The 25,142-nt window shown below is 43.9% G+C and overlaps 1 protein-coding gene across 1 annotated transcript in view; it reads right to left on the bottom strand.

Moving 5' to 3' along the window:
* The window catches only part of ttc23 (tetratricopeptide repeat domain 23), a 108,426-nt gene extending 83,883 nt beyond the window's left edge, over positions 1–24,543 (bottom strand). Inside the window, exons 1-2 of the mRNA XM_069902236.1 lie at positions 23,909–24,543; positions 16,866–16,918 (exon numbers count right to left, since the gene is read on the bottom strand). Coding sequence (XP_069758337.1) covers positions 16,866–16,918; positions 23,909–24,100 — 245 coding nt within the window. The 5' untranslated portion in view covers positions 24,101–24,543. The remainder of the gene's footprint in view (positions 1–16,865; positions 16,919–23,908) is intronic.
* Positions 24,544–25,142: the final 599 nt, after the last annotated feature.

The following is a 25,142-nucleotide window of genomic DNA, read 5'->3' as shown; positions in this document are numbered from 1 at the left end:
GCTTTTTAAGCATTAAAATAATGTTTAGTTCTCACTCAGAAAAAATGCTGGCCACCGCCGATCACGGACACCTCCCCACCAAGGCCCTGGGAGCCCGAGGTCCACACTACTGCTGGCAAGCCCAACATCCCCACTGCTGCCGACAAGCCCAAGGTCCCCGCTGCCACTGGCAGCCTGATGTCCCCGCTCAGTTCGGCTCAGAAAAAATTTCGGATAAATTAGGATTTTGGAGATTCCGATTTCGGATAATTGGGAGTTGTACTGTCTTTACCCTGGAAGGTTTTGTGCAGATTAGTGGTGATGTTGGCTTTCCTAGCGCCTACAAAAGGGAGTCCAGGTTTCAGAAACATAGAGGAAGGCAGGATCGTTACTGCCTGGAAGACCAGGAGTTCTAAACCAGTTCTGACATCATGACTTTCTCCCAAAGGAGAAGCAAAAAGTGGGTCACTCTGTGAATCCTGATTATCAGACACCATTGTGGATGAGGAGAGAATTGTATTTCATAGACTAGAATCTTACAACACAGAAGGCCATTCATCCATCATGACACACTGCATTGGAGTTCTGAAAGGACTGAAAGCAAGGAAACTTGTCGACGTCTCCAATAATAATTCACCGTCAGTCAATCCAAGCCCAGTAAAGCAGAAGTTATAATAATCCTTCTTAAATTATATTGAAGAAATGGTTCTTAATTCCACACGGTAAGCCCGGTCTGAGGGTAGCTATGGAAACAGACCAAAGTCTGAGTCAAACCTTGAGTCTCTGGCTCTGCTCGGCTTATTAAGGAGCCTTTCAGTGTCCCACGATGGATCGGAGGGAGGTTCAGACACTGCTGATACAGGCTAGCATGGATCAATCCCTTTATCCTTTCGCCTTGTTGATCCATACCCGTCAATCTCCAAATGCAAAGGAAAATACGCATAACAGATTGGAGTTTACCAAGAGGCTGTGATTGGTCTGTCGCTATGATTTTACCAACGGATCTGATGGACTGGCTTCTTTTCTTATTAATTTCACTTTATACCTTTGACCATCCTAGATTTCAATCCAACTCTCTGCTTTCAGACCTTCCTTTCTGACTCTAGCAACGCTCTCTGCAGTGGTACGCGAGTCAAAACATGAGCACCTCATCAGTGACAGAGATCTCCCGGTGGCCGACCACTTTAATTCCGTGCCCCACTTCCATGCTCACATGTCTGTCCATGGCCTCACGTACTGTTCCACTAAGACCATCCAGAAATTGGAGGAACAACACTTAATATTCCAACTGGGCCCTCTCCAACCAGATGGCATTAGCATTGAATTCTCCAGTTTCTGCTCGTCTACTCCCCATTCTCCATCCCTTCCCCTTCGCTCTGTCCTTTTCTCCAGCTCTCTACCCCCTTCCCTCTCCATTCACTGAACCATCCCCCCACCTCCTGTTGCCTGCTGTGGCCTCCCTTCCTTCTCCAACTATTACCTCCTGCCTCTCCCTGGCCCTCCCTCCCACCATTTTTGTTTGGGCACCTGTCTAAATTTTTTCATATCTTGGCAAAAGGCTGAAGCCCAAAATGTTGTTTATGTATTTTTATCTTTGATGTATAGAGTACACCATTTTATCACAAGGGTACATGAGTCAACCCAGGAGAGGGATATGAGCTTTATCTGACGCACTGGCCCAAACTTCCCCGAGGACATCTGCCACTGAGAGAGTTCCTCTTGTCAGCTGGGAGTTAACAATGCGGCCTCCAGTCAAAAGACTAGCACTGTTGGAGACACTTATTTTGGTGAAACTCTTATTAATCTCCCATGCAGATGTGAAAACAACTCAGGATATAATTTTTAACCACAGCAGGTGATTTCTCCCTCAGGGGCCAATATTTAGTTCATTGTTATTTCATTGCTATTAGTACATGCTTGGTGTGCACTACAATGTTTATAGTGTTTCCAAAGTACAGTAAAACCCCCGATATCCGGCATCTATGGGGATCGATAGCTGCCGGATAAGTGAATTTTCTGGTTGCTTGAGACTGCATGTTGTGTGATTGGCAAACTTCCATATATTTTATATTTTTTAACCTATTTATTTTCTGTGATTTCTTTTGTTGGTTACTTGAATTTCGGATAATAGGGTTTTTGCTGTATACTTTGTTGGCTGCACAGAGCTTTGAGTCTGTGCTGTGGACTGCACTGTAGATTTTAGAGGTTCCGTGGTCAATACACTGATCGACTTCCCTCCATTCATGTCCTGCAAAGGGTCACTCTTAGTGTTAAGATCAATATTGGGCTAAAAGGCAAACCTTGCACGATATTCCCATCCTACCTTCAAGATTATTTTATTGTCTTGTAATAAAACAGAAAATGTGATATTATATGAAATCTCCTTTAGTCTGCTGTAAGGCAAACGAAGATTCGCTATCTGCAGAAATTGCCTGGTGCCTTCACACAGTCAGAGAAAGAGAGGAAAACAGGATACCCCCCCCCCCCCCCCACCAGGGTCACTGAGAGTCTATGGCTTCACCTCCGGCTCTTCCGCAGCTTCTGCAGCCCAAACCATCGGCAACCTGAGCTCCAGATGGTACAATCACTGCCCTCAGCATCCTCTTACACACCTGGTGCCCCTTCACCCAGTCTCCAGCCAATCGCCATCAGTCTGCAGCCTTGACTGCAGTCGCCAGCAGCCCGCAGCCTGCATGTTCTTCAGCCTGAGAACCATTCGCCAATCTACCGCTATGGTCACCGACAAGTAAGTCATCTCCTTTGCTTCTCCTTCTTAATCGGGAGGGGGGGGGGTGGGTGGTCTCCCCATTTTATGGTGTCCTGTGCCAGCCCTCTGCTTCCCCACAGTCTGCAACCCATCGTGACCACTCCCAAACACATGGCACTTCCATCTTATGCCCAGATCCCACGATCGCAGGATTTTTAAAATAAACCACCGTCGACTCCTTTACCGGGCCATTTAAAGCCTATGTGGAGCCAACATCAGTCAGACTGGGCAGTTGGACCCTCACAAAAGAGTGTGGTATCTCCGGCTCCACTCCCCATTCTCTGTGAATCCACACCAGTGGCAGTGGTCCCATTTCAGCGGCTCTGGCAGTACCGCCATTTCATGCACTCAACATTGGAACCCAAAATTGGAATTGCTGGCCCGCAATGAATGAGTTAACTGTTTCTGATCATAAAAAAAAAACTGAGAGCAGTTTATAGTACAATCATTTCATTTGCAAAGTTCATTCTCAACCCACTGCGGAGTAAGAGCAATCCTCTGTAAAATAATGATTGACTATTGTTCGTGGAAATGGGAATGATCACATTTGCTTTTGCTACGATACAGCCAATTCTCCAGCAAGAAGCTAATCAACTAAAACAAGAGCAGTCGAGCGGATCAAAGGAATCTATCCCGTGATATAATTTGTCTACCATCTAAAGCTCACTTCAGACTTCAGCAGCCCCCAAAGTACAGACTCATGTTGGTTGCAGACCGTCGTCTCCACCCCGCTCCAGTAACCATCCTTCAGCTAAACTGAATAGTTGTTGGTATATTTTCCATCCTGTTACTCTATGGAGGATCAGTAGCCACTTGCTGTGGGACCTCCGGAGAAGGTCATGGATTCGACTTGCACCTGAATCCATAGACAAAGCTGGGATTCCAATGAGTACAGAGGGAGAGCATAAGACCCTAAAGCAGGAACAGAAATAGGCTATTCATCCCATTGAGTTTTCTCTGCCATTCAATTTTGAACTGATCCATTTTCCCACTCAGCTCCTCTGCCCGGACTTCTCCCTATAACCTTTGATGCCCTGGAACCTGCCTTAAATTCACCCAATGACCTGGCCTCCACAACCGCCTGTGGCAACAAATTCCACAAATTCACCACCCTCTAGCTAAAGAAATTCCTTCACATCTCTGTTCGAAGAGGGCACCCTTTAATCCAGTTTTTTTTAAAAATTAAATTTAAACATACAGCACAGTAACAGGCCATTTTGGCCCACGAGCCCATGCTGCCCCAATTACATCCAATTAACCTACAACCCCCGGTACATTTTGAATGATGAGAAGAAACTGCAGCCCCTTGGGAAAACCCACTCAAATATGGGGAGGACGTACAAACTCCTTACAGACAGCACAGAATTCGCACCCCGGTCCTGAATGCTGGCACTATAACAGTCAACCATGTTGTGCCCTCTTAGCCTAGACCAGGGGTGTCAAACTCAAATTCACGGAGGGCCAAAATCAAAAACTTGGACTAAGTCGAGGGCCGAACTAAATATTTATTGAAAATTTTCAACAACATCTGCATGTTTTCTCTTCTTTCAACATATGTAATGTTAAACTTTTTCTTATTAAAATAAATGTTTAATAATAGTTTTTGATAAACTCTTTCCAGAAGCATTAACAAATGAGAAATAAAATATTCAATAAATAATATTTCTCTATAAAGGATTTGTCAAATATTGCTAGTGTGCTGTCGAATAGTAAACTCTGAGGGCTATTGAGAATGTGGGAGAATAACATGATTCCTGAAACAATCCAATGGGTGACTGATTGTGGGCATGAACTCTAGCAGGGTTATTTGCCATGCCCTTTTTCCATTGGTACAGATATCCTTTGATTTACACACTTTTCAAGTTTTATGCCTAATGAGCTTGTATCCAGATGCAGGACCATTTTTAACCAGGAATATATTTATCACTGTGACATGAAACTATTGGAAAATCGTTTTATCCTGAGATTAAAGTTCATAATCCTTACTCAGGCCTGTGTGCAGGAGGGCGGGGTTTGCGGGCGATCGGGTTGGACAACGACAGTGCGGGGGCATCGGCTCTCGCTGCAGGGCGGCATCTCGGCGGATCAGCGGCCCCGTCACCGTGAGTCGCAGGTCGGCCTGCGGCAGGGAGGGGGAGTGGGCTACGGTCCTGGCAAGGTCAGGCCCGAGGCCTCCGGTTCCGGGCGCTGGGAAACGGCCTTGGCTTCCCCTGACACCGGACAGGCCGCGCTGCGGTGGGGGGGCGGGCGGGGGGACACGACAGTGCGGGGGCATCGGCTCTCGCTGCAGGGCGGCATCTCGGCGGATCAGCGGCCCCGTCACCGTGAGTCGCAGGTCGGCCTGCGGCAGGGAGGGGGAGTGGGCAACGGTCCTGGCGAGGTCAGGCCCGAGGCCTCCGGTTCCGGGCGCTGGGAAGTGGCCTTGGCTTCCCCTGACACCGGCCAGGCCCCAAAACCAGAGTCCACGGTGAGACCCTGCAACGTAAACAGAGGAGGTGGGGGCGATTAGCGGGCTGACGCCAATGCATTCTGGGATTTATAGTATTAGCTGTGTATGCGCTATACTGGCGCGGCGGCCAGCGGGCCACCTCTAATACATTTTTGAAATGATCTTGCGGGCCAAATACAATTATATCGCAGGCCAAATTTGGCCCGCGGGCCAGAGTTTGACATGTGTGGCCTAGACCCTCTCACAACCTTTCTACATCTGTCCTTGGAGTTCTAAATTTAAATAATATTTTAAATTTAGAAATACAGCACAGTAACAGGCCATTTTGGCCCACCAACTCGTGCTGCCCAATTACTACCCAATTAACCTACACCACCAGTACATTTTTGAACAATGGGAGGAAACCAGAGCCCCTGGGGAAACCCCACGCAGGTACAGTGAGAACGTGCAAACTCCTTACAGGCTCCATACAAACTTTTCCCCTACCCTAGAGAGTGGGCAAACCATTACCCCTCCTCCTCTTCCCAAAACACACAAATTTTTCCACCTGGTGTTGATTTTCTACCAAAAATAAACCATTTGATCCTTTTTAATTGGTATCTGTACAGTAGAGTGCGTAAAGGACTTAATCTTATTGAGAAGATTTCATAATGAAGTCAGCTTTTTGCTGAATAAACCTCATTATTTTTCTGTCACAAATCACATTGAATCACAGCCTGTGCTTTCTTTCAGGCTGACATCAGCTATTCCAAAAAAGTACAAAATCATTCTTATTACACTCTTAATACTGTGCTGGCGACTTCAAATTTGATCTTTCAAAAATTGTTTTTATTTGCTTGGTTATATAAAAGACCCTGGAGTTTGAAGAATTCTGCCGTTTTGCCTGCAAAGTTTTAACTACTATCTTCAGTCAAGTCTGTGGGAGAACTCTTGAGTCAATCACCTATCGGAAACTAGTGATTGCTTATCTATTTCCAGACTGTAGCAGGATAGGTAAAGTGATCAACAATAAAGGCATGTTTCCTTATTGACCAATTGTGTCTTTTGTTCTGTTCCAGATAGATTCAAACTTCTACACCCAATGAGTTTTTAAAATTTGAAGTCTATGAGTTCAAGACTCAATTGAGCACCGTCTTTTTAAAAAATATTTTATTTATGATTTAAATAAATTAAAAAGAAAAAGAAGAGAAAAACACATTAACCACAGGGTCTGTCGGAGCTCAACGTCCGTCCTCTCGACTTAGCCTGATTGGAATGGACCCCCCACCACCATCCACCCCCCAGGAGAGGAAGGACAAGGAGGGGGGGTGGGCCCAGCAAAGCACACTATATCCTTGCACCTATGTAATGCAGGTAGGGTTGCCAGATTTTAAGAAAAGTTTAATAATTTTTCCTTAGATTATAAGTAATACAGCTCTGCATTTCCATATTCCAACACACAATGCCCAGATGAGAGTCTGAATTCTAGGTAACCGCTATGCAGCTCCTGGCCACCGCAAAAGCGATCAACACAAATTGGAGAGAACCAAGTCTTGACTGTAATAATAATGGTAATGAGTCTATTGTCATACACATAAGTACAATGAACATGTGTTCAACTTCTGCCCAAACAGGTCCTTCCTCTCCAACATTTGGAGCTCCAAACAATCCTTCCAAGTGAAGCAACAATTCACTTGTGAATCTGCAGGGGTCATCTGCTGCATCTGGTGCTCCCAGACCAGGAGATCGCTTTGCTAAGCACCTCGGCTCTGTCCGCCGCAATAGCATGGATCTCCCAGTGGCCACCCATTCCCTTGCTGACATGTTTGTCCAAGGTCTCATGCACTGCCAGACTGAGACCACCCGCAAATTGGAGGATCACCACCTCATCTTCTGACTGGGCACCTTCCAAAATGGCATTAACAACTTATCCAGTTTCCCACCTCCTTCTTCCCTTACATCTCCTTTCTTCTTGATCTGTCTCTCTCTTTCTTTTCTTTTCCCTCTGTCTCCTTTTGTCCAGCTCTGCATTCACAGAGCCACTTCCCCCTTCCCCCCAATCAGTTCTCATCTTTCTCCACTCCTCCCATCCACCTCTCCCTCTAGTTTAACTCAGAGAGAAGGATAACCATTGATGGCAGACTTACAGTAACGGGGCAACTTTGTTTATCAGGTGCATTTGAAAATAACACAAAACAAAAATCCTCTTCGGAAACAGTGGTATAATAATATTATTGCTGACAGAGACTGCTGTGAGCACCGTAAGCAGATTTGTGTTCCTGACATCGATCCTTCAATGTGGGCTGTGGGAGTGGCATTTGATGTGGGAGCTGGGATTACAAAAATACATGGCATGAAAGTACATCCTTTTTATTGAATGCAAGGTCTGGGAAACCATGATGAGATTTGGATTTTTTTTAAACAGATTCATTTGTTCAACCTGAATTTAATTAATTTTCTCCGTCTCTAATGTTCCTTTATGTTGACTGAAAGCATCACTTCCTTTAGTGGCAAAACACACCGTAGATCGGCCATGCTCCACAGCGGCCACAGCGCATTTAATGAGTGGTGTCACTAAGGTCGATGTCACTCATCCCTCCCACCACCCCCACGGACCTCCTCCCGTACCAGACCATACAGAGTCATTAGTAATTTTACTCGTAAATCATCCATTCCCATAAATCACCGAATGTAACGGCAATAGTTAGTGAGATAAAACGCCAGAAAATTTGACAAAAGCAGCGACTATAAAAACACCAGTAGCAACAAAAACAACGGCGTCTGCTTGTAGCGCCTGCAGACGAAACCACGAGATTCGAAGCGTCACTATATTTGGGTAATAATGACAGCCCTATCTGGAGTGTTCAAAGAGGAAATTCGCAGAGTTTTAGCCTTGTAGGTATATTGATACATGTGAAATGGGCTTACAAAAAATGTTTTTGTGCTCTAACTAACTACAAGGGTATTTTGATAGATTTCTGCCCCGGTTCCTCCAGTGCATTTAAGGGAGGCCACGGACTGAAATCATAAATTAATTTTTCTATTTTATGCAGATGGTAAGAGACAAGTATGGAAGAAACCAACTAAACTTGACTGCTTCAGAGGGAAGGGGGCCTATAAACTTTGAGCAGAGACCTAAGGGGGCCATAGCCAAACAGAAGGTTTAGAATGGCTGCTCTATATGATTGGCAATGGGACATTCTCTGAGGTGGTAGTGGATTAAAACATCCCTTGGCATTTTTTTCCAGGAAGAACAGACATTTCTCCCGGAATACTGCCAGGGATTGCTTCATTAAGCAATGACAGATTAATTTATGCAAATAATAATCCTCTGAGGGAAGCCAGTGTTTTGGAGCAGGATCAGTGAGAGAGAAAAAGAATTGTTGATGTTTCAGGCCAGCACCCTGCACCAAGACTCAGTGTGCTGAAGGGAGATGGCCAGTAAAATGTGGGAAGGGCAGGACAAAGGCTAGTGGGACCACCATTAAATTGTAGGAACAACACCTCATCTTCTGACTGGGCACCCTCCAACCAGATGGCATTAATATCAACCTCGGGCTTTCGTTAACCCCACCCCTCCCCCTTCTTCCCCTGTCATCTTTCCTTTCCCTGTCTCTTTATGCACAGACTTAATAAATTTCCTGGATTTCCAAAAGGCCTTCGATAAGGTCCCACATAAACGACTGGCATGCAAAATCAAGTCTCGTGGGATTGGGGGCGAGGTATTGATGTGGATTGAGAATTGGCTGGCAGATAGAAGACAGAGAGTTGGGATAAACGGCTCATTTTCTGAGTGGCAGGCGGTGACCAGTGGGGTACCACAGGGATCTGTACTGGGACCCCAGCTGTTCACAATTTACATTAATGATCTAGATGAGGGGGATTGGATGTAATATCTCCAAATTTGCAGACGACACTAAGCTCGAAGGGGTTGTGCGCACTGAAGAGGGGGGTCAGGAAGCTCCAGTGTGATTTGGATAAATTGGGGGACTGGGTAGATCCATGGCAAATGCACTACAATGTGGATAAATGTGAGGTTATCCACTTTGGTAATACAAACCGGAGGGCAGATTACTATTTGAATGGCAATAGATTGGGAGATGGGGAAGAGCAGAGAGACCTAGGGGTTCTTGTGCACCAGTCACTGAAGGCGAGCATGCAGGTACAGCAGGCAGTTAAAAAGGCAAATGGTATGTAGGCCTTCATATCAAGAGGGTTTGAGTCTAGGAACAAGGATACCTTACTGCAGCTGTACAGAGCCTTGGTGAGACCCCACCTGGAGTATTGTGTGCAGTTTTGGTCACCTTATCTAAGGAAGGATGTTCTTGCAATGGAGGGAGTGCAGAGGCGATTCACCAAGCTGATACCTGGAATGGCAGGAATGACTTAGGAGGAAAGATTGCACAAATTGGGATTGTACTCGCTGGAGTTTAGAAGATTGAGAGGGGATCTCATAGAGACCTATAAAATTCTGGCAGGACTGGACAGAATGGATGCGGAAGGGATATTTCCAATGGTGGGGGAGTCCAGAACCCGGGGCCATGGTTCGAAGATAATAGGCAAACCATTTAGAACCGAGATGAGGAGGAATTTCTTGACCCAGAGGGTAGTGAATCTGTGCAATTCATTGCCACAGAGAGCAGTAGAGGCAGGTTCATTGAATATATGTAAGAGGGAATTAGATATATTTCTTCTGTATAAGGGAATTAGGGGTTACGGAGAGAAGGTGGGGACGGGGTACTGAACTTTAAGATCAGCCATGATCTCATTGAATGGCGGAGCAGGCTCGAAGGGCCGAATGACCTACTCCTGCTCCTATCTTCTATGTTTCTATTCTCACAAAGTCCCTTACCATATTCAATTAACATCTTTTGTTGGTCTGGATTCTTCCCCCATTGTTTGAATTCTGAGACTTTTCTGATTTTTCCTTGAAGAAGGGCTCAGACCCGAAACGTCAGTGACATATCTTTATCTCTTTAGATGCTGAAAAGACCAGCTGAGATCCTCCAGCATTTCAGTGCCTTTACTACAATCGTTCAGCGGGATTAGTGGTCCAGGGAGGGGTGAAGGATAATGGACAGGATAGGAAGGGATGGGCAGGTGCTAGATGAAAGGGGAGAGAGGCAACAAATGGGTTAGGTGGAGGCAAATGAGTTGCACAGGGCATGGGGGGAGGTGATGCAAGGACAAAGACCTAATAAGAGAGGATGAAAACAGGGAAATTTATTCCCCTCTTACCTCTCTCCCTTTGTTTGGCATCTGCTAATTAACTATCATCACCCCTCCATGGTTCACCAATCCCCTACTGGCCCCAGTCCAGCTCCTCCCCCTCTCCATCCCCCTCAACTGTAATCAGATTCCTATTCTTAGGCACAGTTGAATCTGAATGGATGGGCCAATGCTCAGGACAGGAAAATACTCCGGAGGGTTGTTAGCTTGGCCTGCAATATCATGGGCACCGTCTTCACTCCATCGAGGACATCTACAAGAAGCTGCCTCTATCCTCAAGGACCCCCACCACCTAGGCCAGGCCCTCTTCACTCTGCTACCATCAAGAAAAAGGTACAGGAGTCTGAAGACAAACACTCAGCGGCATAAGGACGGCTTCTTCCCCTCCGCCATCACATTCCTGAATGATCAATGAACCAAAGACACGGCCTCACTTTGACTTTTTTTTCTTGCACTATTTTTATGTATTTGAAAATGTGGTTTATAGGAACGTTTGCACCGTGCGATGAGGCAAAACAACAAATTTAGCGACCCGTTCATGACAATGAATTCTGATTAATCAGATGTTTCCTTTTTTTTAAGATGTGCATGTTTCCATTATGTGTGAGGGAGGGTAACAGAGTAAAGATGCTTCTGATAATGACTGGATCGCAATAGTTCTCATTCGGTTCAGAACATTGGCTGTAGGCAAAGCCCCTGACTGTTGGTCACAGGTCATGTTCTAAAATTAGAGCTGGAGCTGGTAATGAGAAGCAACAAACAGACAGCTGGAGGGACTCCAGGGCCAGGCTGTATCTGAGAATGGAAATGAACAGTCAATGTGACGGTCAAACCCCATCTTCAGTGTCTGGGCTGCTTTCAGACAAGAGTACACCAATCGGAATAACTTTGAGAAGGCCTCCTATCTGCGGAACTATAGGGGTGTGCTGAGTGCTGCAAAAGATTTCAGATTTTGGATTTATTGTCAAAATACAGACACCACGTACAACCCTGCGATTCTTCTTCTGGTAGAATGACCACTTATTGGTCGTGCAAAAAAAACTGTACTCAACGTACACATATAAACAAATAAAGAAATGTAAACAAACTGTGAAATAAAGAGAGAAAAAAATCATTAAAGTGGACGAGTCCTGATTGAGTTTGTCGTTGAGGAGTCCGATGGTGGAGGGGGAGCAGCTGTTCCTGAACCTGGTGGGGCGAGTCTTGTGGCACGGACACCTCTCTCCTGATGGCAGCAGCGAGAACAGAGCGTGTGCTGGGTGGTGGGGATCCTTGATGATCGCTGCTGCTCTCTGACCGCAGTGTTCCCTTATGTTCTCCATGGTGGGGAGAATTTTGCCCATGATGGCCTGGGCTGTGTCCACTACCTTTGCAGGGCTTTCCACTCAGGGGTTTTGGATATACTGATTCTGAGTTTCAATCCATAACATCGACTGTCCTCTTCCCTCTATGGATGCTGCTCGGCCCGTTGAGTTCCTTGGCAGTTCACTTTTTTGCTCTTGGTTCCGGCAACTGCAGAGTATTATCTTTCTGGTGACTGGGAGATGGCCGTGGGGTGGGGGTGGGTGGTGGTGGGAAGAGGACTCTTTCAATAACTCTTCCAAATAAAGACAGAGCAGCAATCGCCAAAGCCTTTGATCCCACCCCTAACCTGGGAGGAGCCAGCGCCTGCTTACAGACCAAACCCCACAGTATAAAAGCTGGGCGCTCAGGCTCGGAGACAAACAATCACAAGATCTGAAACCGCCCGGTGTCCGCTTCAGATTTCGCGCGGAAGCATACCAGCACCATGGACAGCGACCGGCTCCTGCTTGCTGTGTACTTCACTGCCCTGCTCTCCTTGGCCGTCGGCACCGAGACCTCGGACAGGGAGAAGAGAGCTCTGCGAAACTTCTATTCCAAAAACTACTATCCTTCCAGCGAAAAGGAACTGGTTGGTTTATTTTATTATTGATATACGCGACAGTATTGAAGAGTTTAAATGTGCAGAACCTTGCATTGTTTGGAGCGACCTGCAGTAGGAATCACTTATTTGTGGCTTTGAGGGGTGTTAAAAGTTAAACTAGTTCAAGTGAACAGTGGCTGGAGCCTTGGTGAGTTTGCGATAAAACCGAGATGAAAGTTATAACGGTTCTGCCGTCGTATTTAAGACATTTTCTTGCCTTAAAGCGGCATTAAAAGGAGGCTTGCGTTTTCGAGATTGTTACCCATGTCCAATGCGCCAAATGTTTCCCAGGGATTTCCTGCGATGGTAATAAAGTTAATTCTCAGTGTTTTATTAGATGTGTTTGCAAAGGCTGTTCAACAGGAAGAATTTCACCAACCCTCTCTCATTCTGATCCCCGCCCATCTTCCCTTGGATATAACCGACAGCTCGGAGCCCTCCACGACGTGCTGAAGAAATTGCAGACGAAACGTCTTCCAACCTGGGAAAAGAAATATGGACAAGGCCCGCAGGTAGTCAGCTTGATTTTTGGTTTTGCTCCTTCGACCGTGTTCTAGTTGTTTCCTGTATCCTGCTTCCCGGCGCCCATAACCATGTGTTCATTTCATCCCTCAGATACAGTCGGTCCGGGTCCCCCTTCTCCCCTCTGAATACTAATTCAAGTTTCTTGTTTTATTTTATTTTAGTTTTTATCACCCGACCCCACTGATCTCACTTACTCTTCTACATTTTTCTATTCAAGACCCACACCGAGGTCATTCAGTTCATCCAATGGTTAGATTTCAGATTTACTGCACTTAAACGACATCACATTCAACCCTGAGATTCTTTTACCTGCAGGTGAGGCAGAATTGCCACTTACTGGCAGTGTGAAACGGACTCAAATGAAGAAATGTGAACAAACTGTACAATAGAGAGAGAGAGAAAATCAATTAAGTGCACAACTCCTGAATGAGTCCCTGATTGAGTTTGTGGTTGAGGGGTCTGATGGTGGAGGGGGCCACTGGTGCGAGTCTTGTGGCACCGAGACCTCTTTCCTGATGGTAGCAGCGAGAACAGAGCGTGTGCTGGGTGGAGCGGATCCTTGACAGTTGCTGCTGCTCTCCCAAGGCAGTGTTCCCTGTCGATGTTCTTGATAGTGGGGAGGGTTTGGCCTGTGATGCCTAGGCTGTGTTCACTACCTTTTGCAAGACTTTATGGTCAGGGGGTATTGGTATCCCTATACCAGACAATGATGCAGCCGGTCAGCACACTTTCGACCACACATCTGTAGAAATTCTCCAGGGTTTCTGATGTCATACCAAACCTCCGCAAACTCCTAAGAAAGTAGAGGCGTGGACGTGCTTTCTTCATGTTGGCATTTGTGTGTTGGGTCCAGGAAAGATCCTCCAAGATAGTGACTCCCAAGATCTTAGATTTTGCTCACCTCTGATCCCCCAATGTTCACTGGATCATAGACCTCTGGTTTTCTTTTCATGAAATCAACAATCAGCTCTTTGGTTTGGGTGACAATGAGTTCAAGGTTGTTGATGGTGCACCATTCAGCCAGGTTTTCAATCTCCCTCCTGTATGCTGTTTCATCACCCCTTTTTACACAACCTACTGTGATATCATCAGAAAATTTGTAGGTGGTAGTGTTGTCGTACCAAGACACACAGTTATAGGTGTAAAGTGAGTCGAGCAGGGGCTAAGAATACAGCCCTGTGGTTCTCCAATACTAATGGAGATGTTCTTACCAATCCTCACTGACCTGGGAGTCACAGGTGGATAGGTTTGTAATATGAAAGCCAATATGCTTTTGAATGCATACTGGGCTTCATAAATCAAAGCATTGAATGTAGGAGCTGAGATGTTATGGTAAAGTTGTATAAGGCATTAGTGAGGCCACCTTTGGTGTATTGTGTAGTGTTTTGGTCCCCTAACTACAGGAAAGATATCAATAAGATAGAAAGAGTGCAGAGAAGATTTACGAAGATGTTGCCCGGGAACTGAGTTACAGGGAAAAGTTAAACAGGTTACCTGGAGCATAGAAGAATAAGGGGAGATTCGATGGAGGTATTTAAAATTATGAGGGGGATAGACAGGCTTTTTCCACTGAGGGTAGGTGAGATGTAAATCAGAGGGTATGGGTTAAAAGTGAAAGGGGAAAAGTTTAATTTAAAAAAAAATGTAAACATACAGCACAGTAACAGGCCATTTTGGTCCACAATTTACCCCCAATTAACCTACATCCCGGTATGTTTTGAAGGAAACCAGAGCCCCCGGAGAAGGGGGAACTTCTTCACACAGAGAGTGGTGTGAGTGTGAATCGAGCTGCCAGTTGAGGTGGTGAATGTGGGCTCAATTTTAACATTTAAGAAGGATTTGTTCAAGTAGATAGATGGATGGGAGAGGTATGGAGGGCTATGGACTGGGCACAGGTCTTTGGAACTAGGCAAAAAAATGATTGCACAAAATAGAAGGGCTAAAGGGGCCTGTTTCTGTGCTGTAATTATTATATGGTTATAGCTGGGTGTTGAATCCCAGGTCTTGGAGTTTGCTGATCAGTTTTGAGGGGATGATGGTGTTAAATGCTGAACTGTAGTCGATAAAGAGAATCCTGATATATGCATCTTTGCTGTTCAGGTGTTCCAGGGCTTTGTGCAGAGCCAATGAGATGGCCTGTTGCTACAAGCAAAAAGAGATTTTCAAGATAATTTCACAATCCAAATCCTGGTCCTAATTGATTCAGATTACAGCAAATCCAGTGTTTATGCAGTTTAAAAAAATATATACAGAACTTAATTTCTGCCGTGCTAAAATATCATGGTTTTTTTTTTGTTATGTAGCCTTTCTTTTTCCATTTGTACAGACATGTCCCACAAACTTGCTATTAGCAGTACATAACACAATCAAAGAATCATAATGGGTTTTTAACTCTTGTTTTTGGTCTCACCATAATTAGAGATATTCCCTTTGTTCTACACCTCACCCCATCTTCCCTGCAACCAAAAACTAAATTGTATTTTCCCATTCCCTATTCAAACAAAAGGCCATGGAACTGAAACAACCATTTCTCTTCCCAAAATGCTCGGTATTCTTGCAGCATTTTCTGTCATTATTTAAAAATGTCACTATCCATATATTTCAACCAATTGTGTTATGTACCCTATATAAGAAAAAGTGAGTTTTGTAGATCATTTTTTAACATTGAATTTTTGCGGTCAACTATTGCACGGATACTACTTTTGACTGTGGTAAGTACCTGCATCGTTCGAGGTGGCAGAAAGCCAGCAGGGACCAGGTGGTAGGTCTGCGTTCGGGGCGTCAGGAACTTTAATGGATGGATGAGCGGGGCCAAGAGGAGGGTCTGCGGTTGAGGCATCGGGAGCTCCATGGGCGGACGGCTGAGGCCACAAATAGGGGAGCCAACTTTTACACACTATCGACTTTGATACATGTAAATGCAGTCGTCAGTACTTTAATCATTCTGTCCCTCATCCTCAGCGTCTACATATGCTATCATAAGAAAGGTCCTCTGGGCATGATGTTTTGTTTTAGACAAGACAGGAAAGAGATATGTTCTGGAGGTTTTAATTTATTCCCAGATATTGATTCACAAGCCTATTAAAACTATCTGGAAAAAACCTGCCAATCTATCTGGTTCACTTGAGCAGTCTTGTGTCATTGTGCATCTGGAGGAGCTCCAAACCATTTGTGCAACAGTCTGGAAGTTGACAAGGGAGCAAGATCAAAATTAAACAATCTTGCAGTTAAATAGATAAGTATGTACATCTAATTTTCTTGGTTTATTTTTCTTTGTTTATATTTCTCTCTTTTCTTGAGTAGAGTTTTTTGTTCTCAATTCTGTCTGGCCAGCAGGAAAAAGAATCTCAGGGCTGTATGTGATGTCATGTGTGTACTCTGACCATAAATCTGAACTTTGAACTTTGAGAAATAACAGGTGATGTAATTATCAGAGTTGAACTCAACCCTAAATTCTCATTTTTCAGAAATGTTGTCATGTAATACTACATTTAGAATGTAATATACTGAAATTCTTTAACTTAAGGTAGACACAGAGTCACCACTTTGTCCAGCACCCCTCACAAAAACCTACAGCAGCTGGTGTTCCTCGGCGGTCTCCCCACCAAGTACTTACCAGGCCTGAGCCTGCTTAGCTTCAGACAATCTCAGACTATTAGGCTTCTATAGAATAAAGACAGGTTGTTGAACCTGCAACACTCGAGCATAATATTCTAGTATAATAATTATGCTTCTGGACAACCTCAAAGCTGAGCTTTTAATCTGGTGACATCAGCCCAAAATCCACCAGAGCAAACAAAGGGATTTAATTCAAGTGATTAAATGCATAGGAAATTTTTTTTTAAAAAAAGCAAGTGTCAACTATTAGTGACCATGGAGTTATTGACTGGGAGAATAAATACCAATATCCTACAGAGAAAGAAAATCGCCATCCTGACCTGGTCTGGCCCACGAATGACTCCACACCAGTAATGTAATGGTGTTTTAATTACCTTTTGAAATGGCCCAATAAGCACTTGGTTCGTTCATCATTGATATCCAATCCCTGTGAATAAGGATATAAACATGATATGAATTGGGAATTACCTGTCACTTCAGACCATAGATTTATCAATGGAATTACTCTACTATGATCTTGCATAATAAAACAGCTAATTTCAAAATAACTGTGGTTGACCTTCAACATTTAGAGGACTGCGTGCAGTTCTGGTTTCCTTCCTTGAAGAAGGATGGACTGGCTTTGGAGGTGGTGCAGAGGAGGTTCACCAGGTTGATTCCAGAACTGAGGGCGTTAGCCTATGAGGAGAGATTGAGTGGTCTGGGAGTGTATTTGCTGGAATTCAGAAGAATGAGAGGGGATCTTATAGAAACATACAAAATTCTGAAAAGCATCGATAAGATAGAGGTAGGTAAGTTGTTCCCATTGGTGGGGGAGACCAGAAATAGGGGACATCGCCTCAAGATTCAAGGTAGTAGATTTAGGATGGAGGAGGAACTGCTTTTCCCAGAGGGTGGTGAATCTGTGGAATTTGCTGCCCATTAAAGCAGTGGAGGCGACCTCAGTAAATATATTTAAGACGCTTGGATTGATTTTTTCATCGTAGGGGAATTGAGGGATATGGGGAAAAGGCAGGTAGGTGGAGATGAGCCCATCATTAAATCAGTCATGATCTCATTGACTGATGGAACAGGCTTGATGGGCCGGATGGCTGACTCCTGCTCCTGTTTCCCATGTCCTTATGTTCTTTCTGCAATGTGTATGCACGCTGAAGGCTGACATCAGTCAGACGTTCCTGATACGGAAAACCTACATTGTTATTGAGGTGCAAGTCAGTCAATCATTTGCAGCAAATCTTTACATTGCTGAGCAATTTAAAGTCCTTAAAACTCATAATTTTGCACACTTTTATCTTAATAGGACATCATGTCCCTCAGAGACTATTACCATGTAATCACAGGCACCCATTCTAATGAAGAGCTGTAGTGATTGCAAGCCCACTTCTAGTACCTAGCTCGGCTGACAGTGAGAGGTGTCCTCTGGTCAGATCCTTCGCACACATGTGGAATAGAATTCCCAATGCATGTTGCTCTTGAGACAACTGCAAAGGGGAGAAGACAGTCACCCATCTCTTTCCGAAGAGTTTGTGCAGATTGATGCAAGGGTCCTTGTCATCCCCAGCGGCAGTGTATCAGAGGACTCAATGATTTCTTTTTAAGACTTTTCATGCAGAGATAGTCATTCAGCGCTGCTGGAAGATCATTAACAGGATGGAAGATGGCCATCCAGCACACGGAGATGTCAGTGAGGGAATGCTGCCGACTGGCACATTCCGGGCTGGGAGTACATGCTGAGGCTTAGCGTAGCCAATGCAAGAGGTCTGTGCATAAGATCCACAGTCTGCAGTTCAACCTTACCAGATATTGAAGGAAAAGATTGGTGGTGAAGCTTCTCAAACAACAGAATGAGAAGGAACCCTGCTGGGGTGGGGTGGGGGGAGGACATAATTGGCAAGTGGTTAACGCTACAAGGTAAAATCAACACAATTTACAAAGGAATGTGACACAATGAATGTTGATAGATGTTGCACTGCTTTCCTTTGTGTATCAGAATTTAGTGTCATGAGCATGTCATAAAATTTGTTATTGAGTTACAGTGCGAATATTGCTATAAATTGCATTTTTAAAAATAAATAAATTAGAGCAAAAGAAGAGTTAGGCAGGGTCTGTGGTCATTGTCCATTCAGAAATCTGATGGCGGAGGGGAAGCAGCTGTTTTTGTGCCCTGGAATGTTCGTCTTCAGGTTCCTGAGCCTCCTCCCTGATGGTAGCAGGGTGAAGAGGGCATGGTCTGGGTGGTGAGAGTCCTTGATAATAGAGGCTGCTTTCTTGAGACATTCCCAATTCTAGACGTGCTTAATGGAGTGAAGACCAATACCTATGATGGTGTGGACTTAGTTCACAACTCTTTTCCTGTCCTGTGCATTGCCACCTCCATACCAGACAGACTGCTCTCCACGGTACACCTGTAGAAATTTGCAAGCATCTTTGGTGACCCAAACTTCTCACAAAGTATCGCTGCAGGCCAGCCTCATTCAACATGGGGCCCCCAGGGTAGACCTTCACCCGGGAATTTGAAGTTTTTAACCTTTCCCACTGCTGACCCTTCGATAAGAAGAGGATACAATGAATTTTATAGCACTGTATGAATATTTGTATTGTCAATAAAGTTTATTTTGAAGTTTAGAAAAAAAACTTCTACTGTGGAATTGCAGTCTCGTGTGTGAGTTATTTTACTACCTTGAATCTTGAGTTCCAATGGGAACAACTTACCTACCTCTATCTTATCGATTAAGATGAAAAAAATTGTGATTCCTAATTTTATTTTTCTGCTTCTCACCAGCAAATCTTTCTCTCCCACCTCCCCCCCCACAATCTGCTGATACTTTATTTGGGATCGAACTCACTTGCTCTCACTTACTCTGCTCCTGAGACCTTTTTACTTTTTACCTTTAGTCCATCTTGTTTATAAGATAGTGGATTGTCCCCAAGGCTTCGTGAAGTCCCAGTTATTATTTGGCTCTTGCTGTGCTGCAATTTATTTTTTTTTAAATGCTTTAAAAATTATTGCAAAAAAAAAAGGAAAATCTAAACTCACGACCAAGAAAGAAGCTGTTTGGCCAAAAATTTAAAAAAAAAGGAAGACTGAACTCTTACCAGAATGATAAATTACCTCATTAGTCAACATTTCTACCTTCATAACAAATCAAAGGTTATAAAAGTCACTCAAAAAGGGTCACCACAGTGTTTGAAAATTTACATTCGAATTGGAAATTAAGCATCTAATCCTCTCTAAGTTTAAACATGACATGAATGCCACTGAGCTTGATTAGGTGGGGTAATGTCCCTCCATCTGAGCAACTCCACCCACCAAGCCATAAGAGAAATAAAAGCTAATACGTGTAGCTCAGATGTCGTTAACATTATGTCACTCTTTCCAACAATACCAAATAAAAGAGTTAAGGGATTGGGTTTAAAATTAACTTGAAGAGAAAGTTTCCTGAAGTCCCAGTTATTCTTTGGCTTTCGTTATGCCGGTGACTGGGTTGTTAAACATGTTTTTAGATATTAATGGAAGCAAGGAAGATAAAGTCATCAAAATCGTGGTGAATTAAAAAATCAGCTGTGAGGGGGCTGTGGTCTACTATTTCTGTTGATTAAAAATTAATTAAACTTGAATGTGCAGATAAAGTACAAACAGTGGTCAAATGAACAAAGCTTTAATTCAACAAGATCTGGTCCCCTATACTTGTTTGGCTAGCAAATGCATTGTTCAAATATGAGTACAGAGACTAGAGTATTTCAACCTGAGCTACATGTTTAGTGATTTTAACCAGTGTAGCAATAGGGATACTTATTTCACTGAACAACAATTTTTTTCAAAAGATTTGCTTCCTGAAAAAAAATTGGGGATCATGATTGACAACTTTAATATGAACACAGATTTGCTGTATAACGTAGGAAGTTGGAGAAACTTTAAATTAACTTTTATTGAATTTAACATGTTTAATCCTATCAAGAAACTGAAACATTGCGTCAATTCAAATGACCTAAAAATATTTGGCTCCCGATTTTCGTTTGTACTCAGCATCTGATGCCCCTCGTGTCAGTGTCCAACAATAGTCGGCCTGCACTGATGGATTCCAGTTGCCCAGATATCGCTTTTCCATGGTCGCAATGCCCTGGTGAAACCTTTCACCCTGTTCGTCACTGACGGCACCGAGATCAGCAGGGAAGAGCGAATGCAGAAAATGAATTTTCAATGACGTGTTGCCCTTCATGGTTTTGTCTGCTCGAAGTAGACTTAAAATATGACAGGAAATATCAAAAATAGGTTAGATCTAAAAAAAATTGTACATGTTAGGAAATTTCTGTGATCAGCAGCCAAAAATCCATGAAATACACCCAAAAAGTGTTCAGGAAGCAAAGTCTTCGTTGTCCAGTGTTATGGCCCCGTGATTGGGTGCAAGAGATTTCTCCCTCAATCTGCCATTTCCCATTGTCAGAACTACATATTTCTTTCTCCAATTCTGTCCTTTTTGAAATCTGCTTAAAATCATTCAATAGATATTTGGTGCAATATCTTCTTGTGTGGCTCAAGATGAAATATTGGCTGATATCTCTCCCGTGAAGCCCATGGGATGTTTAATGTGTGAAAAATGAATCCAGTCTGTCAATGCAATGTATTCTCTCTTGTCACACTGTTGTATTTTCCTATGATGTAGAAGGAGACATTTGGCCAACTGAGAATGTGCCACTAAGGCTTAGACGGTTTCTTCCCGGCAGCTGTCACTCTTCTGAACGAACTCGACAGCAGTGTTCTCAAGCTGCCCTTGATTTCTACTAATACATTATTTTAGAACATAGAGCATTACAGCACAGTACAGGCCCTTCAGCCTTTTGTTTCACTGTAACTCAAAAATCCTAATATTTAAAAAAAAATTTAGATATGCAGCTCGGTAACAGGCCATTTTGACCCAAAAGTCCGTGCTGCCCAGTTACACCAAATTAACCTACAAACCTCGGTACGTTTTGAAGGGTGGGAGGAAATCCATCCAGACACGAGGAGAAGGTACCAACTCCTTACAGACACCGCGGGATTGGAACCCCAGTCCCGATCGCTGGTGCTGTAAAGGCGTTGTGCAAACCGCTACGCCATCCCTGCCACATTCTTCTGATCGGTTTCTAGATTTCAATGTTTTGGTACAAAACTAGACAGCCCAGTTAGGTACAGTATTTCACGGTGTAGTATTGCTGATTTCAAAATATACTGTATTGCGCTTGTTCTTCTACTGCATGCTCCTCACAGACGAACTGTCACTGCACCAGGCATAGTGTGACAAATTAACGTAAACACAACAAAGAGCAATCCTGACAGTCCCATTCCCTCTATCCTGTCCCCAACAACTCGTCCTGATTCTTCTTGCACACGGGTAAATTACTGTGGCCGTCTCCTGGGATGGGGGGAAGGAAACCAGAACTCCGAGGGGAGGAATCCGCACAGCCACAGGGAGAAACGATGGAGCTCAGGACTGAACCCAGGTCACTGGTGCTGAGGGGCAGCATCACTTTAGCCAAGACATCCTAGAAACCTAACGACTTTCCATTGTGATGGCCTTTCTGCCCAAAACTCCTCAATCATATAGAACCAAAAATGGATCTTTATGAATGAAAGAGTTTATTGTCACATGCTTAGGAATAATGTACAGACACACTTAAGTTCTTGCTTGTTGCAGCCACACAGGTATGTAAAATACAGAAACAGCTACTTTACTGGGCAGAAAACATCTCCCAAAAACTTCAACAGGTGTACTGTGGAGAGCTTTCTGGCTGGTTGCATCGGAGGTACCAAAGCTCAGGACAAGAAAAAACTCCAGAGGGTTGTTAACTCGGTTTTCACCATCACGGGCACCAGACTTCACTCCATCGAGGACGTCTACAAGAGGCGGTGTCTAGATTTTAACGCCTTAATAAAGCAGCCTCGATCCTCATGGAACCCCACCTCTAGGCCAGGCCCTCTTCACTCTGCTACCATTGGGGGGGGAAAGGTACAGGAGTCTGAAGATGAGCACTCAGTGGCACAAGGACGGCTTCTTCCCCTCCGCCATCAGATTCTTGAATGATCGATGAACCAAGACACTGCCTTATTATTTCTTTTGAAATGCGGTTTATAGAAATGTTTGCACCGTGATATGGGGCAAAGAAAAATCGTGACATGTTCATGACAATAAATTCTGATTCTGATCGTTCAAATATATCAAAGTAACTCAAACAGAAACAATGGAATGGGAGGGGAGGTAGGGAGGGTGGGATGGGAAGGGGGAGGGGGGGGAGAAAACGACACTGTATATATTTGAAAAGAAAAATGTATGTATCTTGATCAATGTGGTTTATAGTGTGAAAAATAAAAAATTTAAAAAAAAACAGAAACAATGGGTAAACTTTGTTGTATGCTCTTGCTTGGCCGAATGCTTAGTTTATGTGTTGTTATTAAGCAGAAATACATTCTATTGGACTTGGCTCTGCCCGTGCCATTGCATCCTGAAAAATGAATGATAGAAACGCTGCATTTTGATACTTCTAACCAGAATCTCCTTGTGTTTTGTTCATTTCTAGTGTAATATTGGGGATGTATGTGCGGTGAGAAAAGGACCCAGAATCTGGAGGACCTGTAACTGCCAGATTTCTAAGTGTAACTACTTCCTCTTTAAATGCGTGTGAAGAGAAAACGCGTTTCTATTTTCGATGGTGAGACGAAGCAAATGAAAAGAGTTGGTGGACATATTCTAAGTTTAAAAAAAAAATTACTGTCTGACTACATTTACTGATTCCTGCACACTTTGCCCCGTTCTGAATGTATGTTTCCATGAAAGATTTGACCTCTTAGTTATCCTCTTTCTTCAAAGGCAGTCTGTCTGGTATCTAGATTTCAAAGTTTTGATACAAAACTAGACAGCCTTGGTACAGTATTACATGGTTTCAAAATAAAATTGTCTTTTGCTCAGATGTCAGGAATGGTTTTTTAAAAAAAATCTAAATATATCTGCTATGCTTTGTAAAACTTTAGACCTCACAGTCATTCGCAAGGTAAAGCATTGATTGAAAAAAATAAATATTTCACAGGACAAAGAGACCAACATGTGTTGGTCATCTGTAAATGAGTTGATGTAACTTAATGGCTTGTTTATTCAGTGTACTTAAGGCAGAGATTGACAGGTATTTGATCAGTCAGAGCATCAAGGCTTACAGGGAGAAAGCCAGGGGAGTGGGGCTGAGTGGGAGGATGGATCAGCTCATGATTAAAACGGTGGAGAAGACTCAATGGGCTCCAAGGTCTTGTGATCTCAGAGGATAGTCTCAATAACCAAGCTTTGGTTGGAGGCTGGAGTTATGTTGAAAGCAGACTGAGTAAGGAGAACCAATATCTTCCACAGTACGGCATTAGTGAATCAGAGCCATTTCACAACGCCAGACTCACAGGTTCAATCCTGAGCTGCTGTGCTGTCCGTTTGGAGTTTGCACGTGCTCCATGTAACCACGTGGGTTTCCACTGGATGCTCTTTCCACATCCCAAAGACGTGTGGATTGATAGGTGAATTGGCATTGTAAATGTGTTGTTGTGTCGATGACTTTCATTGGTCAATCTTTCAAGTCGTCGTTTCTGTTTCATTTCATGTAAATCACTTGCAATGAAGTTTGTCTTTTCCTAATTTGGAAACTTAGAGACACCTATTTCTCTCACGCTGAATCTAAATTAATTATAATTACTGCACTACTGCAGACATTCTCTTCCACAGATACACTTTTCAACTGATCAAGTTCATTGCCAGAATCCAAAATTGCAAAATCTCCCAACTTGTGGGGATGATAGCTTGCAGTTTAAAAATGTATTTTAGGGATTCTATTATAATTTTGCCTCTCTTTCTGCTAAAATCCCATTAATATTGGGAGGGAATTACATTTTTTATTAAAAACATGATGCTGGAGAAACTCAGCAGGTCAAACAGTGTACTTTATATAGCAGGGATAAAGATACATAACCAACATTTCAGGCCTAAACCCTTCATCCAGGTATGAGAAAAATGTAGGCAGGTGGCTGAATAAAATAGTGGTGGGGAGGGACAGAGAGAGGAGCACGGTCCCACAGGCAGGAGGTAATAGGTGGATAAGGGAGGGAGGGTACACCAGCAAACAGGGGGAGGGGGGGACGGCTCTGTGATTGAAGAGGGAAGGGGATGGAGAGCTGGAAGAATGAAGACAGAGGGACGGGGAAGAGAAGGAGAATAGAAAAAGTCGATGTTAATATTAGATATTAGATGTTGCACATCCAAAATCAGCCTTCACATCCAACAAGAGGAAGGGGATCCCTGTTCTCCCTCCCTTCCCCGTCCTTCTGACTTCATTCCTCCAGCTCTCCATCCCCTTCCCTCTCCATTCACAGAGGCATCCCCCCCTCCTCCTGTTTGCTGGTGTGCCCTCCCTCTCCCCTATTCACCTATTACCTCCTGCCTGTGGGATCGTGCACGCAGACACGGGAGAATGTACAAATTCCCCACGGACAGCGTGGGATTCAAATCCCGGCTGGCGCTGTAACAGTATTGCACTAAATGGGCCGTGATTAAAGGTCATCGACCTTATGAATATTTTTTCTTCAACCAATGCCTCAGGCAAAACATGGGCATTATCAAATTGTTCTTTGTGGAAGCTAGTTC

Source organism: Narcine bancroftii, chromosome 11 (genome assembly GCF_036971445.1).
Source record: "Narcine bancroftii isolate sNarBan1 chromosome 11, sNarBan1.hap1, whole genome shotgun sequence".
In the NCBI taxonomy this organism is placed as follows: domain Eukaryota; kingdom Metazoa; phylum Chordata; class Chondrichthyes; order Torpediniformes; family Narcinidae; genus Narcine; species Narcine bancroftii.
This window is presented reverse-complemented; position numbering and strand designations above follow the sequence as displayed.